This window comes from Salmo trutta, chromosome 9 (assembly GCF_901001165.1).
Source record: "Salmo trutta chromosome 9, fSalTru1.1, whole genome shotgun sequence".
Taxonomy (NCBI): Eukaryota; Metazoa; Chordata; class Actinopteri; order Salmoniformes; family Salmonidae; genus Salmo; species Salmo trutta.
The window spans coordinates 17,718,500-17,737,676 of record NC_042965.1 but is presented as its reverse complement, the minus strand read 5'-3'; the positions used below and the strand labels follow the sequence as shown (position 1 = coordinate 17,737,676).

The 19,177-nt window shown below is 38.4% G+C and overlaps 1 protein-coding gene across 1 annotated transcript; it reads right to left on the bottom strand.

The window, feature by feature from the left end:
* Window positions 1-492: 492 nt before the first annotated feature.
* Window positions 493-8,041, bottom strand: slc20a1a (solute carrier family 20 member 1a). The gene is made up of 11 exons (XM_029762768.1): window positions 7,825-8,041; window positions 6,167-6,870; window positions 5,883-6,023; window positions 5,549-5,634; window positions 5,253-5,349; window positions 2,844-2,963; window positions 2,496-2,708; window positions 1,820-2,300; window positions 1,551-1,736; window positions 1,296-1,380; window positions 493-1,020 (listed from the first exon to the last, which is right to left on the bottom strand). The coding sequence occupies exons 2-11, from the start codon at window positions 6,516-6,518 to the stop codon at window positions 865-867; spliced, it is 1,917 nt and encodes a 638-aa protein (XP_029618628.1). The 5' UTR covers window positions 6,519-6,870; window positions 7,825-8,041; the 3' UTR covers window positions 493-864.
* Between the last annotated feature and the right edge of the window lie 11,136 nt (window positions 8,042-19,177).

Genomic DNA, 19,177 nt, shown 5'->3' with positions numbered 1-19,177 from the left:
AGTCAACAAAATGATGTATTGCATTTTAAATCTATATGCAGGCTAGTGTGTGTATCATCACCTGGATCTTTTCCATCACTAAATACTTACATACATGTGTGGCAGTTCACCCCAGTCTCACCCAGGGTCAAATGATCTGGACACACACACACTAGCTTACATATAGATTTCAAATACTGTCCAGTGGTATCCACTATTTTATTCTGATCCTCTAGATGTTTATCACCCAAGTGCCGCACATAGCGTACATGTTTGTAATCTAGAGTGAATGGCAACCTTGATTAAGTGAATGAAAGACTAGAATAATCTACATTTTATGAGGATTACAATGTCTATGTATTGTATGTGCCTACGCAAATCATAACAGAGGGTATTGATCTATTGTTTCTTCAAACTAAATATAAATTGACTATTTAAACTGAATTGTCTAAGTTTTTACTGCATTGATTTTCTTGCTGGTAAGTGTACTGACATTATAACCCCAACAACAAATGGGTTAGTAATGTCATTTTATTTTGAATCAAAAATGTAATTAGAAACACCATTGGAGGGACACCTCTTAGTTCTGTAAACTAGACATTTTACAATTTTTCAAACAATTCATTACATGATAGATATATGATCAACATTACATAGTAATCAACTTCAATGATGCTGAATACTGTGCAGTAAACACATGTGTATAAAGAAACAGAGAAACAGAGTCAGGACTTGATATGTACAGATAACATAAACATGCTGAAACACACATTTTTCAACACAGTTTTAAACTATGGTCAGTGAGAAAACAACAGTATCCCCGGCTGCAGTGTAGTAGATCCTCGTCAGGGGTGAAGGCAAGGTCATCCCAGGTCCAGTTGAATCTCACAGGATAACATAGGTGAAGAGAGCCATGATGGCAGCACTGATGAGCCCAGAGATGGGGACGGTTACAAACCAGGCGATGAAGATGTTCCTGAACAGACGCCAGTCAACAGCCTTCCTGGAGCGCAGCCATCCAACAGCAACCACAGAGCCCACCTGAGTGAGCATAATAGAAACAACATTACTCAACACTATGCACAGGTTCACACTGGTTTCTACCGGCTCACATTGGTCAATGAATGAATGAATGAATGAATGAATGAATGAATGAATGATTACTTATTAACGTGTCATGCGACTCCTCCGTTATGTTGTTATAAAACACACATTTTCCAAAATATTTTATAACAGTGATTTAGCACTATAGACAGTTTCTTGTTGTTAGGCTAAGACATTGGACAGACTCATCTATACATTTAAAGTTGAATTACCTTGCAGTGAGTTGTGCTGACAGGGAGACCAATATTGGAGGCCACTACCACTGTGAGCGCTGAGGACAGTTCAATGCTAAATCCACTGGAGGAAGCAAATAAGATTCACAAGAGATTATACAGTATACTGTGTAATACGATACAAGAGTACAATTCATACTGAATAAACATTGGGAGTTTTAACAATGTGATATGTTGTTGTATTGGCCCACAGACATGTAAAACACAGATATTTAGTTTGAGTGCATGGCATACCTGGAGGGGGTGATTGGGGTGAGGTCCTTGCCCATGGTCTGGATCACTCTGCGTCCCCACACCCAGAGCCCAGCAGTGATGCCCACTCCTCCATACAACAGCAGCCAGATGGGTGTGGGGGCATTGGACACCACAGAGCCACTCTCAAACACCAGCCACAGGGCCACCAGAGGACCAATTGCATTACTGAGAGAGAATAACATCCTATAATCAGCCTATGATAATTCACAGACAGTAATTATTTCTCTATATTCTCTATCCTAGCATACCTGACATCATTTCCTCCATGGGCGAAAGAGCCGAAACAAGCAGTGAGGATCTGGAGGAACCGGAAGAGATGTGTGACCTCTGGCCGGTCCACCTCCAGCTCATCCTCCTCTTGGAGTATGTCCTGGCCAGCCTCCAGTGTCAGCCCCACAGCCCCTGCCTCCTCCTTAGCCACTGTGCCACCATCTGCTACTGCCGAGCAGTAGCTGTTGTAGCTGTCCAGCCGCGATCTCCTCCGCTGATCTGCTAGCTCTCCCTCCTTGTATCTGGGGTCCCCATGGATGCCATAGATGGCCAGGGTGTAGGAGGTGTAGCTGTTGTTCCGCCGTATGGGCCGTCCATCGTCGTCACCAATGCAGTCACCCACCTTGGCTAGGTGAAGCTTGTGCAGCAGGTCTTTGTAGAGCCCTGAGTCCTTGTGTACAGTGTGGGCCTGACCACTGTGTGGGTCCGTGATGGTCATGGGGCCCATGCCATTAATACCTAAGAGGGATAACCAGCAACAATACATTCAGTTCAAACAATACAGATGAGTGTACAAATATTATAATACTTACTTTAGTAATGTAATAATATTATAAAACTTTATCTATATAAAATGTATACATTTACAAATAATGTATTGTGCCCTAATTAAAATGGTCACTAGCCACTTGCAACAAAGTAAGGGGATCTCACCGCTGCTAGCGTCTAAGTCTTTGGTGTCCATGTTGCTGTCCAGATCAGCCTCCTCCGAACCTCCAATCTTAAAGGACGCCCTTTTCTCATAGGCTGGCGGTGTCTGGGGAACAGAGTCACAAGGTTGAATTGTGGAGGGATGCTCCTGTAGGGCAGGTTTGGAAGGAGTCTTCTCCATCAGTGGAGTCATACAGGGGCTGGAGGCCACTTTACCTGGTTGACAAACAGGCAGAAAGGGAGCAACCAGGATTATCTTCATATCAGTCGATTCCCTTTAAATCAACACAAGATTGAAGTCCAGTATTTATTTTTTGCAAATTAAAGAAAAAGTACAGCAATGCCACTTACGCCTGATCTTCTTCTTGAGCCGTGGACAGACGAAGAACCACACGACCAGGCCTGTGACGAGGGCGCAGCCTAGCGATATGAGCAGTGTTACCCACCATGGCATTTTGTTGAACCCCAGCACTATGTACAGGACAAGGGAACAAAGAACAGAATGCTCAGAGGACGCTTTCACTAAAGCATGTACCCGCCACATAATCCAAGGTCATCATACACAGCACCTGCCATGGGAATGTCAACATTTCCCACTGTATTTTATCACAGTCATAGCAACAAAATTCTGCACAAAACATCGAACATATCTCAGTTTACATTCATAGTTGGGTTAGATGCCTTTACTAAAATTATAAATTGTACATTATTCAGTAATTCGAATAAAGTAGAAAGTGACCTTTTCATTTAAGTTATGCCAATGTCCAGTACACTATTGAGTGTACTATTGCTTGTGCCTTCAAAGTCCTTTTAGATAATCACTAGGATGGTACAAACCAAATGACCGCTCTTGCTGTCCTTTCTTGGTAGTTTCTATGCCCCTGCTTACTTCATGATCACATGAGATGGGAGACACGTGGTAGAATTTCTTGAGAAATGTTTTACTTCCAGCTAAGCTGTTTGTGTACGTCCTCAGAGATTAGCCGTATCAGACAGAGGACATGCTCTGCACAACAGATAATGGGAGTCAGACAGGCGCTGTGACATTGTGATTATGTGATTTAGGGTCACTTTAAAATAGGCCAGTGCATTACTATGTACCAATCACTAGTAATTGTTTTTACTTTTTTGTTTTCTACTTATTAACATATGTTTATACTATATGGTTAGTTACACCATTTTCATCTAATACTTACCTGTTTAATCCAGGAAGTGAATGAAATGTAACAGACTAATGTATGGCTAACTAGTAAATGTAATTAAGAGATGCTCTTTCAAAGTGTCTCATAGTGGTATATGAAGCAAAAGAAGATGTCTAGCTCTGCCTATTTTAATGAAGACTTGACAGAAGTACAGAAGTACTTGACAGAAGTAAGAAAGAGGGAGCCAAACACCATTTACAGCAAAAGGCAGAGACGAACAATAAAAATATACAGGATGGCAAATGCTGTAATGTAGTGATATTGACTCTTGCCATAGATACAGCAAGAGTCTCCCAAGAGAACACTTCTTATCTTCTCAATCAGAGTTCTTCAACCCTGTTCCTGGAGAGCTACCCTCCTGTAGGTTTTCACTCCAACCCCAGTTGTAACTAACCTGATTCAGCTTATCAACCAGCTAATTATAAGGTGCGCTAGATTAAGGTAGGAGTGAAAACCTACAGGACGGTAGCTCTCCAGGAACAGGGTAGGAGAGCCCTGCTCTCAATGATACTACATACAATTGTGTGGTTCTGATTACGTGTCTCTGTTGGAGTGAGTGAGATTATCAGCATCAGTTGTGATACTGTGAGTGTCTGAGAAACAGAAAAAGTGAGCAAGTGTGTGTGAAAAGAGTATGTGGGCAAGCATTAAAACAAGTGTGGTAAAAATGTTAGTCCTGCTAAATGAGCAATACCATACAAAATAGCCTATATATTGTTGTCTATGTGTGCTGTATGTGTGCTGTATGTGTGCTGTATGTGTGCTGTATGTGTGCTGTATGTGTGCTGTATGTGTGCTGTATGTGTGCTGTATGTGTGCTGTATGTGCGCTGTATGTGCGCTGTATGTGTGCTGTATGTGTGCTGTATGTGTGCTGTATGTGTGCTGTATGTGTGCTGTATGTGTGCTGTATGTGTGCTGTATGTGTGCTGTATGTGTGCTGTATGTGTGCTGTATGTGTGCTGTATGTGTGCTGCATGTGTGCTGTATGTGTGCTGTATGTGTGCTGCATGTGTGCTGTATGTGTGCTGTATGTGTGCTGCATGTGTGCTGTATGTGTGCTGTATGTGTGCTGCATGTGTGCTGTGTCCAGGGGTTATGGTGTGTATTAATCCTTGACATACACCGGCCTGCAGCCTTCAGTGAAGGGCCCAGGCCAGTTGACTTCTTGAAAAGTTCAGCCCTGCAAGTGAAACACAAAGGAGTGGAAATGTCCCATTTAATATCCATATTTCTCTCAGTGGCTCATTCAACTTCAAAATAAAATTGTTTCCAAAACACAGTATAAGAAATGTCATTGCAGAGGTTCTGACAGCGGCATGCTTGCTTTTCTAAGATTCAGGTAGTTAAATATGCTGAATGACAAAACATAGGAGTGAAATATTTACAGATATCATCAAAGCAGACTTCTTGGTGCCTCCAGTGACACTTTAATAAGGCATCAAGCGTGCTCCAGGGGTGTCAATGGTCCCTGCATTAGTGCTGTGAGAGAGCGTTTTGGGAGGATGAAGTAGGTGATGTGTATGTGTGCATTGTGACAGAGTGTGTATTGTACTCACAGGGGGCTCCAGTGAACATGATGGAGAACAGGTTGATGCCCATGGTGATAGCATAGAAGACAGGGAGAGCTCTCAGGCCGTTGGGAACAGGGTCCTCCTGAGGAAGACAGGATGGGTAAGTTCTGGCTCGGAGTACATAGCTAATGATCTCTTCTTAAATATCACTGTTATTTCATATATTCCTCAGATACTCCCCATGTTGTGTTGAAACAGTCATTTCATCCTTCTACATTCACTCCCCAGGGGAAAGTTGAAACACTATAAACAATAGTGAATTACAGGTTTATCCATCTTACCTTATTCAGGATGAATTTACGAACAAAATAGAAGAGAATTGCTGACATGATGCCTGACAGCAGAGGTGAGAGGAACCAAGATGCCACTACAGAGAGAAAAGAGGGGTATTTTAAAAGAGAATCCTTTCAATGCATATTTCAACAAGTCTCTGACCAACACTATTCGTCAACACTTTCCTTAACACAGACATCTATTATCATTATGATACAGATATAACACATTGTAAGACTTGTCATAAGCATGCATGTCACCCTTTAATTAGTCTTATCATCTCACAATTATAATTTCTGAGCAAGTCCCTATTGCAGAATATCTCCACAGTCATTTAAATACCAATGCGTAGTAGCTCCATCCATTTGACCCCGTGATGACCTTTGGCTACCATGGAGAAACCAAGTGTCGCACCCACAATACAGTGGGTTCCAGATATAGGGAGCTTCAAAAATGAAGCGGTCAGTTGCCACACAGCAGAACCTGTAGAACACAAGGATGAACAAAGTCCTTATTTGTTGCTCTTTTCAAAAGGATATCAACAAATGCCATTGAGACCTTTCAAATCAACATAGCATGCAAGGAGTTTCTAAACTCATAACAGTGACCATCATATAAGCACTTACCAAACATGGCACTGATGGAGCCTGCCATCAGCACGTGTTCGGAGCCATTGTACATGTTCACGTCGATGATGCCCTTGCGGATGGTCTCGCTGACTTTGGCCCCCAGCAGCATGGAGCCCACGGTCTCAAAGATAGTGGCCAGGATGCAGGCCTGCCGTAAGGTGACCACGCCAGAGCCCACCGCCGTGCCAAATGAGTTGGCCACATCATTGGCCCCCACAGAGAAGGCCAGGATGAAGGCAATGACAAAGCCAAGGATCAGTAGCCACAGGTAGCCTGACATATCGCTTGAATAGGCCGCGGTAGCTAAAGTGGTGGCTGCTGCAAGAGATGCTATAGTGGTAGACTCCATTGCAAAAAAACTTGTGTTTGAATCTCAAAACTAAATTCTAAATATTAGGATAGCTTCAAAATTACTTAACAATGCTTTCCGAGATTATATGATTAATAAATAATGAGGTATATTGCTTCTTTGAGATTCAATAAATAAATGTTTCAGGTATCCTGCCTCAAATCAAAGAATATAGCTATTTTCTTACTCCTTTCCGAGCTCTGTTCAATAAGCGGCTAATGGGAAGGGTAAAACAATAATTGTTATCTAAGTATACAAAGCTGGTTTGAGAGTTTTCCTAGACACTGCGATGATATGCAAAGGACATCCATTGTGTGGTAGACTCAGCAGGTGGTTGATGATATACGATGTTCTGCAAAACAACAACCAAAAAGATTAATCCACCACACTGAATCAGAAGATATAAAGCATTGTTTCATTTCAGCATTGAACACTAATTACATACTTGAAGTGACATAAACCTATTAGACCAGGAGTTAACAGACAGGACCAAAACAGTCACTATGGATCAGCAATGTTACAGCATATCTGCTGACAGATCAAAGTCAATATGGATACAACTTGGGTGGGGTCAAATGAATGACCATTGTATGTGTGGGAAAAAAAGCAGACAACTACTGTTTTGAATTTTTGACATTTGATAGTAATCCATTCTCTCCACCATGCTCACTGGTACAGTCTCTGTCAAACTGACCTATTGACTTTAATATTAGTGAACTGTCTGGCCTTCTTTTACAGTGGCCTTTCATTTGTAAACTAAGAGCACAACCAAGAATTGGTGGGTTAACAATGGTATGAATCATTACCCTAAGGAGTCTATGTTTTGTACTGTAATTTGAGAGATGGTACTTTAGAAATCATGTATGATGGCTCAAATTTAATTTAAATCGCTGAAATAATACAGTATAAAAGTAGGCTTTCTGTAGGCCTTCAGAAGTTGTCAGTGAACATACACTAACATAAAAGTAACATACTTATATTATAAATGAGCACAAAAGTCGATTTCAAGCACTTCAAGAGCAGTGTTATTTGATTTAGTGAGGCCTTATCCATGAATGCTACATAAAGTTATTAGACTAACACAGTAAAAGTGGTCTTATGCAATAGGCCGACTAGGCAACCAGAAAGTTCTGTATCTTGCATAACTTGCAATGAATAACTGACATGTTAGGCTGCTTCACGTGTGCGTTATACTGAAACCAGTTATGAAATTAAAACAAGTGGAACATAAAACCATCATAGAGTAGTAGCCTTTTAATTGTCCAATTCTGAAAACCATAAGAAGAACAAGTTGCTTTAAACTCACCAATAATGTCGTTAAAAAAGTGTCTCTCCGAAGGCTGGTGCTCCACTGTTCCTGTTGCAATAAGTAGGTGACATTGAAAAGACTGCGCGTAGCCTGTGTGTCTAGAAAGCAAGCATCCGCAGTATCCTGTCACTTGTCCACTAGTAGGCTAAACAGTCATCTGAGAAGAGGTCTATATCAAGTGGCGCTGCCAGTGTTGTTATATGTTAAATTGCTTGTTGCCTTATATTTGTTCGGCAATGGGTGGAGAGTAGCCTAACGGCTCATGCGCACGCACGTTCAGTTCTAATCATAAGACCGTAGCCGCCAGAGGCAAAGCTTAATAGCCTGTTTACAGGAAACATTAATTGCAGCTCCTTTAGCAAAAGGCACACCTTGTTCAGATAACTAGACCATTTTCTTCAAGGCGTTGTGTATCATCTAAATTAGGTCTATTACTTAATTGTTTGATAATCAAATCAGAGTTTCAAATCATGTTCTATATCGTGTTTAGTGATGTTGCTCTCATGAGCACTACAAATCATGGGATGCAGAAAGTAAATATCATGGCCCATCTTCCAGTGTATGCGCATGTGTTTATGATTAGTGATGCAAAATCAACCAATTTCAATGCATGTTGCTTTCTACAAAAAAAATACCACTTATATTTTACAGGCTAGGCTATACTCCTGGAGTTAATTCATCAAAATGAACGTGTCTATAGTGGTGTAAAGTACTTCAGTAAAAATTATTTTAACTACTACTTAAGTCGTTTTTATGGGTATCTGTACTTTACTTTACTATTTCTATTTTTGACAACTTCTACTTGTACTTCACTACATTCCCAAAGAAAATAATGTACTTTTGAATCCATACATTTTCCCTGACACCCAAAAGTGCTCGTTACATTTTGACTGCTTAGCAGGACAGGAAAATTGTCCGATTCACACAAGTTTCCTGGTCATCCCTACTGCCTCTGATCTGGTGGACTCAGTAAACACACATGCTTGTTTGTAAATTATGTCTGAGTGTTGGAGTGTGCCCTGGCTATCCATAAATAAATAAAAAACAAGAAAATATAGCCCTCTGGTTTGCTAAATATAAGGATAAAAAAAATGTTTTTTGTTTATTTGAGCAATTATCTTTACTTTTGATAGTTAAGTATATTTTAAACCAAATACTTTTAGACTTTTACTCAAGTAGTATTTTACTGGGTGACTTTCACTTTTACTGTAGTCATTTTCTATTAAGATATCTTTACTTTAGTATGTGAATTGAAGTATGGAGGTATTTTTTTTCTAACAAAGATAAGAGGTTGAATATATGTCCAAAACAACTAAAATATGTCCTATATCTCCTAGATATAGGACAGACACGTCAAAGACTTATTCCTTATTTATAATTTTAATGTATTTTTTTGCCATTTATGAATGTGTTATTCAATGTGTTTCTATGGGCTATATTATGGCTTAGACTTTTAGAGGTTAAAGAAGGATTTTAAGCCTTGAGACATGGATTGTGTATGTACCATTCAGATGGTTAAATGGGCAAGGCAAAATATTTAAGTGCCTTTGAATGGGATATGGTAGAAGGTGCCAGGCGCACCGGTTTGTGTCAAGAAATGCAATGTTGCTGGGTTTTTCTCGCTCAACAGTTTCCCGTGTGTATCAAGAATGGTCCACCACCCAAAGGACATCCAGCCAACTTGACACAACTGTACGAAGCATTGGCCAGCATCCCTGTGGAACGCTTTCGACACCTTGTAGAGTCCATGCCCCAATGTATTGAGTTTTTTCTGAGGGCAATATTTGGAAGGTGTTCCTAGTGTTTGGTATACTCAGTGTAGTGTCTCTGCACATCAGCACTATGCGGTCACTTTAAAAGTCTAGGGGTTAGGTCAAACTCCAATTAACTATTAATCACCTTTTCTGTGAAATTCACATAGGAAGTCTGCAGGCCCATGTTAGTCAGCAGAATTTGCCCAGGTTTGAATTGCAACATTGCCCTCAAAACTGCTGATGGCTTCCCTTTAAACATCACTAATTATTTGGTAGTCTGTGGTGTTAAAGTTGTGGTAGTTGAAGTACATGTGATCTAAACCTTTTAGTCAGCATTTATGTGGTCCGCTTGCCCCTCGGATGGAACTTTTTGACCCATCAAAAGCATTTGGAGGTGGGCCAGGAAGACAGAGCTGATGATTCTCTAACTGAAGTCCTGAAAACCGTGTAAGTTTTCTATTGATACTGCACATACAGTACAGTGCCTTCGTAAAGTATTCAGACCCCTAACTTTTTCCACATTTTGTTAGGTTAGAGCCTTATTGTATTTTTATTTGATCAATTTCCACACAGTTTTCATCAATGATCTCTCTGTACTTTTTTTTGTATACATAAACATTCATACATACATATACATACTTTTTTTAGAATATACCTTTATTATTCCTCGCAAACCCAACCACCCCTCCCCCAATTTGAGTAAACTAATAAACAATAACACTTAGGCTTCTACCTTCAGTTTATACATATTATACACATTTACAGACACAATCTATTTTACATTAGTCATATTTTGTTTGTTTTTATTCCTTCCTCTATTTCTGATGTCCATCCAGTTTGATTTCTATTTGTAACTGTGCTATTTCACAAAATGTCTGAACCTAAATACATTTTACAGACCCCGTATGTTTTACATTGGTTATCTTGTTATTAGTCCCACCCTTCAGCTCCATTCAACCCCTCCCATCTATCTCTTAGCACCATCCATTTTGGATTTCTATTTGCCATATATTTTTCAACTGTGCTGTGATGCTTCACAAAAGTGCTGAACCTTTCTATTCTCATAGCTTCTACAGATTGTAAATTAAAGATAAACATTTTTGCTAAAATAATTATTATATTATTGATTGATTGACTATGACTTTCAAATCACCCAGTATTGCTATCTGCAGTGTTAGTTCTAGGCAAATGTTGCAATTCTTCAGCCATTCCTGGACCTGTGACCAAAAACAAGCTACATATGGACAGTACCAATATAAATAATCTAATGACTCTGCCTCGTCACAGCAAAATCTGCAGAGCTGGGAAGATTGTATCCCCCATATATATAACATTCCATTGGTTGCAAGAATTTTGTATAATAATTTCAATTTAAAAATTCGAAGTTTTGAATCGGCGTTGTTTTGCGTGTTAATTCATAAACCATGTGCCATGGAATGGGTACATCGAAAATCTCTTCCCAACTATTTTGCAGTTTATATGGCACAGCTGTCAATTTTTTGGTCCTTAAATGAAATTGTTATATGTTTTTATTTATCACAACAATTTTCTTTAACCATTTATGGCCTTTAATGCAGGGCCGACAGACAAGTTCCTTTCTTTTCCCCCCTTCCACTTTCCTCTTCCATTTTTGTGGGTAATGCTGCAGTTAGTTGGTTGTAATTTTGGGTAGAGCAGACATTTCCATATGTCTGTGTTAGCTGCATGTGTGACATAACTCCACAAGTCCTATTTATGATATAATTTACAAAAATTATACCTTTTTTAAAAAATGTTATCGAAAATTAAGTCGTTTTTAAAAATAAATTAGTATATTTGAGTTTAACCACAATATTTGTTGTATTATTTGTTCTATCTTTTCAGGTAGATTAAACTGAAATTGCAACCCATCTTTCTAAGGCTTGTTTAAAAAATAACTATATGTTGGAGATGATTTCGTTTTCAAACAGCCGAAAGTGAGCAGTTGTAATCTGAATAAAGGGGAAAAGGCCGTTCTTGAAAATAAGGTGAGACATTCCTACCAATTTACTAGAGAAACATTTCGGATTTAAGTATAACTTTTGTATAACTGATGCCTTTAGTGAGAGGTCTAATGCTTTAATATTTAATCATTTCTGCCCTCCGAATTCATATTCATTATATAAATAGGCCCTTTTAATTTTGTCTGGCTTGCCATTCCAAATAAAATGTAATATGTCTTGTTCATATAATATAAAACTAGATGTAGGGAAAACCACAAGCAAATAGGTCAACTGTGATATGACTAAAGAGTTAATAAGGATCCGCCCCTTTTTTTCCATTTTCACCTAAAATCACATACCAAAATCTAACTGCCTGTAGCTCAGGCCCTGAAGCAAGGACATGCATATTATTGGTACCATTTGAAAGGAAACACTTTGATGTTTGTGGAAATTTGAAAGGAATGTTGGAGAGTATAACACAACAGATCTAGTGAAAGATAATACAAAGAAAAAACCAACCATTCTTTTGAATTTTTTTGTACCATCATCTTTGTTTTGCAAGAGAAAGGACATAATGTATTATTCCAGCCCAGGTGCAATTTAGATTTTGGCCACTAGATGAGCAAAGTTTTAGACTGATCCAATGAACCATTCTATTTCTGTTGACATTTTTGTATCAAGACTGCCCAAATGTGCCTAATTTGTGTTTTTCATGTTCAAAATTGTTCAAAATTGTGCACACTCCTCAAACAATAGCATGGTATTATTTCACTGTAATAGCTACTGTAAATTGGACAGTGCAGTTAGATTAACAAGAATTTAAGCTTTCTGCCAATATCAGATATGTCTATGTCCTGGGAAATGTTCCTGTTACTTACAACCTCATGCTAATCGCATTACCCTATGTTAGCTCAACTGTCCCGTGGAAGGGACACCGATCCCAAAGAAGTTGATTTTTCCACAAATAGACAGGTAGTTTCCTTTCCATGGTAGCAAGATCTATTTTTGCTAACTTTCTATAAAAATCTATTGGAGTGAGATCATTTCTTTCTTTCAGGATTTGTATACTGAGTATGGTACCCCGTCAGACCATTTTATTGGTAAACTACACGGTAATGTAAAAATTGAATTTTTTTGTGATCCAATACGTAATATGGCCTTTAATATGGCCTTTTTTCACTTGTCATAATTTGGTTTTAATCCAGAGAGGTTAGCAAAAGTATCTAGATCCTCTATGAGGCTGTGGAGGGATTCTAATTGTGGTTTTTAAAGAAAACATGAATCATCAGCGTACAATGACACCTTTGTTTTTAAACCACGGATTTCTTATCCCTAATCTAATTTTAACAGCTAACATTTCGATGGCAATAATAAATAGATATGCCGATAGTGGACAACCTTGTTTTGCTCCTCTTGACAGTTTAATACTTTCTGAGGTGTTGCCATTATTTACTATTTTACACCTAGGGTTATTATATATATCTTTAACCCATTTTATAAGAGATTCTCCAAAATTGAAATATTCTAGGCATTGATATATAAACTCCAGTCATACTTTATCAAAATACCTTTCAGAATCAGCAAGACCTGGTGTCCCTGATATTTCATAGTATTCTGTTGTTTCTAGTACTTGTCTTATATTATCTCCAATGTTTCATCCATGTAAAAAACCTGTCTGATTAGGATGAATAATATCTGACAATACCTTTTTAATTCTATGTGCCAAGCATTTAGATAGATTTTTTGCATAACAACACTGTAGTGTAAGAGGCCTCCAATTTTTTTAATGGACTGGATCTTTATATATACCACTTGGATCCTGTTTCAGTAATAATGAAATCAGACCTTCTTGTTGCGTGTCCGATAATCTACCATTTATATAGGAGTGGTTAAAACATGCTAATAATGGTCCTATGAGTATATAAAAAAAAGCTTGGTATACTTCCACTGGTATGCCATCCTAGCCTTAAAGGCTTTAATTGCATCAAGAAGTTCCTCCTCTGTAATTTGGCATGTACATGAGTCTTTCTGAACAGATGTTAATTTTACATTATTAATAGGAAAACAATCCATACAATTAGCTTCGGTTAGTGGAGATGGAGGAGACTGAAACGAAAACAAGTACTTTACTTCCTCTTTCAAAATATCATTCGGTGAATCATGCGTGACTCCATCATTTGTAACAAGTTTCAATAAAACATTTTTGGTAGCATTTCTATGTTGAAGATTGAAAAATAATTTGGTGCATTTTTCCCCATATTCCATCCAGTTCGCTTTATTTTTATAATATATTACACTGGATCTTTCTTGAATAAGTTCCTCCATTTGTTTTTGTTTTTCCTCTAACTTATTCTGTGCCTCTATGGCACAGGCTCTGGCTGGACCACTCAAGGACATTCAGAGACTTGTCCCGAAGCCACTCCTGCGCTGTCTTGGCTGTGTGCTTAGGGTCATTGTCCTGTTGGAAGGTAAACCTTCATCCCAGTCTGAGGTCCTGCGCACTCTGGAGTGGGTTTTCATCAATGATCTCTCTGTACTTTGCTCTCTGTGCAAAATGGCACCATGCTTCACCATAGGGATGGTGCCAGGTTTCCTCCAGACGTGACGCTTGGCATTCAGGCCTGCATTCAGGCCTCTGACATGCACTGTCAACTGTGGGACCTTATATATTTGGAAAGGCGTGTGCCTTTCCAAATCATGTCCAATCAATTGAATGTACCACAGGTGGACTCCAATCAAGTTGTATAAACATCTCAAGGATGATCAATGGAAACAGGATGCACCTGAGCTCAATTTCGAGTCTCATAGCAAAGGGCCTGAATACTTATGTAAATAAGGTATTTCTGTTTTGTCATTATGGGGTATTGTGTGTAGATTGATGAGGAACTTGTTTTATTTAATACATTAAAGAAGGCTGTAACGTAACATAATGTGGAAAAAGTCAAGGGGTCTGAATACTTTCTGAAGGCACTGTAAATGTTCAATTAAAGTGATAAACAAATTGTGAATACACTGAAGACATGGGGTCAGTGTGCTAGTTTTGCTTCCTCCACTGTCCAACTGCCCCATACTGGGCTAAAACCAGTGATCCTCTGCTTAGCAACACACGTAACTTTCCTCCTTGACAACATTCCAATGGTTATATCTAATGTAATTTGATTTGATAGCTCCATCCCCAACATTTCAAGCTTGCTGTGGAGTGAGCTTATGATACCATCTTATTAACTCCGTTACAGAGACAAGAGTGTGACCAAGTGTGTGACAGTTTTGGGAAGCTTGGACATCTTTTGTGTGATGTTTCTGAAATGGAAAAGCATGTAGGGATTTATTTACCCCCTTTTACACAAAGAATAATCAAACCCGGGAGATTACAGTGGGAAGATAGAAGAGATTACATTTGTAAAGGTTTTGCAAGTCATAGTTTTTAGTGTCACGTCTACTCCCGCTCCCCCGCTCCGGCGCACGACATCGCAGGTCTACTCACCACCGGTCCGGCAACCCATCATTACGCCCACCTGGCAACCATCATTACACACACATGCCCCTCATCAGGCACACCTGGACTTCATCACTTCCCTGATTACTCCCCCTTTATCTAGCACTCCGTTGTATCACCCATCAGGCAGTATTGTTTCTGCGTTCATGTTCAGACGCTACTCTTGTTCTTGTATTACATTACATTTACATTTAAGTCATTTATTCTCAAAGGTCGTTCATATTAGACTCACCGACTGCACCTGCTTCCTGACTCCCTGCGTCTTCGTTACACATTGCTGAAGCTAATAATATTATTAATGGAATGTTAATACCATAAGGGTGAACAATTGAACAGACTAGATCCAGCAATGATTCCTGGATCTCTTGTAAAGGTGTATGTAGCATTCCAAACAATCTGTGATCCAATATACATTTTGAAACTCCTTCAATTTGACCCTCATGTGTTTTGTATTGTTTGTTTCTGCTTTGTTGTGTGTGTGTGTGTGTGATGCATGTTTCTCCTCAACCCACAACCATTTTGTTGTGTATACATTATGTGTTTAGCTGGCTTCAGGCTCTTGAAAGGCTGTGATTTAGATTGAACAGTGAAAAGATCTGAATGAAAAGCTCTCTACGAGTTTGTCCAATCTCTCTGCATGTGTCAGACTTGTTCGGGCCTTTTCTTTTTCTAATTTAAGAAACTTTAGCATCATGTAATGTTGTCTGTTATTCTTACCACACTCAATTCTTAATTTGGGAAAATGTGGGACAAAACAGGAAGAGCATCCTTAAACTAAAATATTGTGGTTTGAAGAGTCTCACCCACACATCTTCAGTTATTTCTCTACACCAGGGTTCCCCAACTGGCAGGCTGAATTTGGCCCCCTAAGTGCTGAGCAAAAAATAAAAATACATTTGGTGTGGAATTTTCGTAGTTGGACATAAGACTATAATAAAAAAATTAAAACACTCCAGGAAAACAGCTCCAAGTGATTTTCATTTAAGAAAGCTGTTCCCAAGTATTCCCACACAAATCGAATACAAATGTAAGCAAGGTTTGAAATTATTTTGTTTTAGTCAAACATATCTGTTTGGGTTTCTTGCGGTCAATTTGCAGTCTACAAATAATATGTAATTATGTTCCAGCCCCCCGACCATCCACTCAAGAAAAAATTGGCCCGCGGCTGAATGTAGTTAATGATCCCTGCTCTACACTTAAAATGAAGTGCTTTATAACACCAACTAGTGGCAACTGATCTGCCACCAACGCGAAGGAGATGAAACCTTAACTTTGCTGGAGTATTGAAACACATCATCCTGAGATGTTTTTGAAAGATTACATGGTGTTGTAACTAAACTTAAGTGTTGTGCAAAACCTTGCCTCCCAGGGCACACTACCGGAAATGGTTAAACACTTTTGGTGTCTATTTCTGTCTAGTGCTGAATTAGATCCCTTATGAAGAACTTTAATGTTTAACATTGATCTGTCTAATAATTTGCCAGTTTAACCTATTTTGGCAGGCAATGTTGAGTACAGCTCTCAATCCACCAGCAATAATTAGATGTTTTACATTTCTTGCTCATGTTTAGATGTGGGAATGTTTCCTCTCATCATTGACCGTCATTTTTCAGACGGTTTTGATATCCGTTCATCATGATCCATTACATCTCATGGTACAACGAGCTGATTAATACTAATATAGAAGTATACTTTTCTTTCTTCAAACATGCAAACAACATTGTGTATAAGAATGATAAAGTCAAAAAGGTTGAATTACCCACAATCCTCTAAAAAGTGAAGTCACTCAATTTTCTCTCTTTCGTTATCTTAATAATGTATACTTACTTTTTGAGTAACGTATTAAGTTGGATTTATTCTTAAATGTTTTGGTAAAATGAAATGAACAAACCATTGAAATGACCTCAGTGAAAGTCAAATATTTTTATTAAGTATATGTTATTTTAATTTTAATTTTAATTCACCACAGAATATTTTTTACAATATGGGTATGTGTTTGAGTGTGTATTTCTTAACACTTTGATTGTATGAGAGACACAGTCTGCAGAAAAATATATTTTGTGTGTGTGTGTTTTGATACTGCCGTTTACATGCACTGAAACCCCAAAAAGTGTTATCACAACATTTTCTTAAAAACACCAATATTCAGATTGAAGAACCACTTTGGGTGTTTCAGAGTACTTCTATTCTGTTTTAAAACACATTCTGTGTACCAAAACACTTACATTGGGTTTACATTCAAACATCCTCCAAACACCAGCTCTCAGATTAGCTGCACTACTTTCATGGTTTCCTTACACAATCATAGGGGTTTGAGTCTTTCTATTTGTACAGTCTGGCTGTACAACTGCCTCATTACACTAGCTGGCACGGCATCCTCTAGATGTAAAAACACAACAAAACAAAACACTTTTAGAAATCATCTCTAAACCATTTTTTAAAATGTTTTATTGAATTAGCACATTAGTTATATTACCATTGAAAATGTCTTACATTTTCCAGAAAATGTCCAGTATAATCAAATAATTACATTAGTGCATCTTTAATTAGTACTTCCAACTAATAATTAGATTAATGTACCTTTCTATGGTTTTAGTCAAGCTGATGGCATTGTTGTTGAAAATCATAGGGATGTGCCATTTTGGTCTTTGCATGTTTTCTTTTGAGGCGTGAGAAATAACTTTGTCAAGGGTAACTCGGTGTGAGAGAACCAAACCCCCGGCCCCAACATATTAAAAAAAAAAATTCCCAGGCTTGGGCTTCACATTGACTATACAGGATGACAGTAGAGCCTTTTCCCACAGTAATTGTTAGTTGCGCTCTAATACCGTGGTTTCTCATTTCTGTTTTCTATGATCACACATACACACAATTTAAAGTATGTATAATACCGCCAACCATTATTGGTTGATCACATAATAAGCAGAATGGATCTTTCACAATGAGCAGGGCAGGCTGATGTTGAAATACTATACAAACAGCCTCTACTAAAACACCACTTAGTTAGATTATACTGTTCTTCATAACTAAGAAACACTTGTGGGAGAGAGTGTGATGGAAAGTGTCAACATAGGAAACTTGAAGACACGAGTTGTAACAAGGCTGAGAAAGATGCAGTGTTATTAACAATGGGCTCTTACATGTGAAAAATGTTTATCCGTAAGAAATCAGAGTAGCCTACATAATGAAGATATTGTTACAAGAAAAGTCTCGACATAACAATTGTATAGACAGCAAAAATTTGATTTCAAAAGAAAATGTCTAATGTTTGTATTGCCATTATGCTTTCCTAAGGCATTCCATGGTTGTATTGTACATATGATGTTGAATAATGCCTGATCAAGGTCATGTGTCAAGTACTTCTTGATGCTTAATACTGTTACATAAGTTAAAACAATAAAGATAGTAACAAGTCTGTAAGATGTTAGGAAATATACTGCACAAGGTTAACAGATAGTTTGGTTAGCTTAGAATGTTTGCATTTAGTTGTTGTGAGAGCATACTAAGATACACATACACACACTGACAGTTGTGTTTACCAAATACAATGCAATTTATCTGGAAACAAATTAACAACAGACTTTCAGCATGCTTATAGAGAAGGGCATTCAACATGTACTGCACTGACACAAATGACTGATGATTGGTTGAATGAAATTGATAATAAGAAGATTGTGGGAGTTGTACTGTTAGATTTCAGTGCAGCCTTTGACATTATTGACCATAACCTGTTGTTGAAAAAAACGTATGTGTTTTGGCTTTTCAACCTCTGCCATATCGTGGATTCAGAGCTACCTATCTAATAGAACTCAAAGGGTTTTCTTTAATGGAAGCTTCTCTAATATCAAACATGTAAAGTGTGGTGTACCGCAGGGCAGCTCTCTAGGCCCTCTACTCTTTTCTATTTTTACCAATGACCTGCCACTGGCATTAAACAAAGCATGTGTTTGTGTCCATGTATGCTGATGATTCAACCATATACGCATCAACAACCACAGCTAATGAAGTCACTGAAACCCTTAACAAAGAGTTGCAGTCTGTTTTGGAATGGGTGGCCATTAATAAACTGGTCCTGAACATCTCTAAAACTAAGAGCATTGTATTTGGTACAAATCATTCCTTAAGTTCTAGACCTCAGC

Coding starts and splice junctions, on each gene's coding strand:
- slc20a1a (XM_029762768.1), bottom strand. CDS start 6,518: ATGGAGTCTACCACTATAGCATCTCTTGCAGCAGCCACCACTTTAGCT. Junction 5,635..5,882: donor GATGGAGCTACTACGCATTG/GTATTTAAATGA, acceptor TTCTCTCTGTAG/TGGCATCTTGGTTCCTCTCA. Junction 2,709..2,843: donor GCTCAAGAAGAAGATCAGGC/GTAAGTGGCATT, acceptor TTTGTCAACCAG/GTAAAGTGGCCTCCAGCCCC.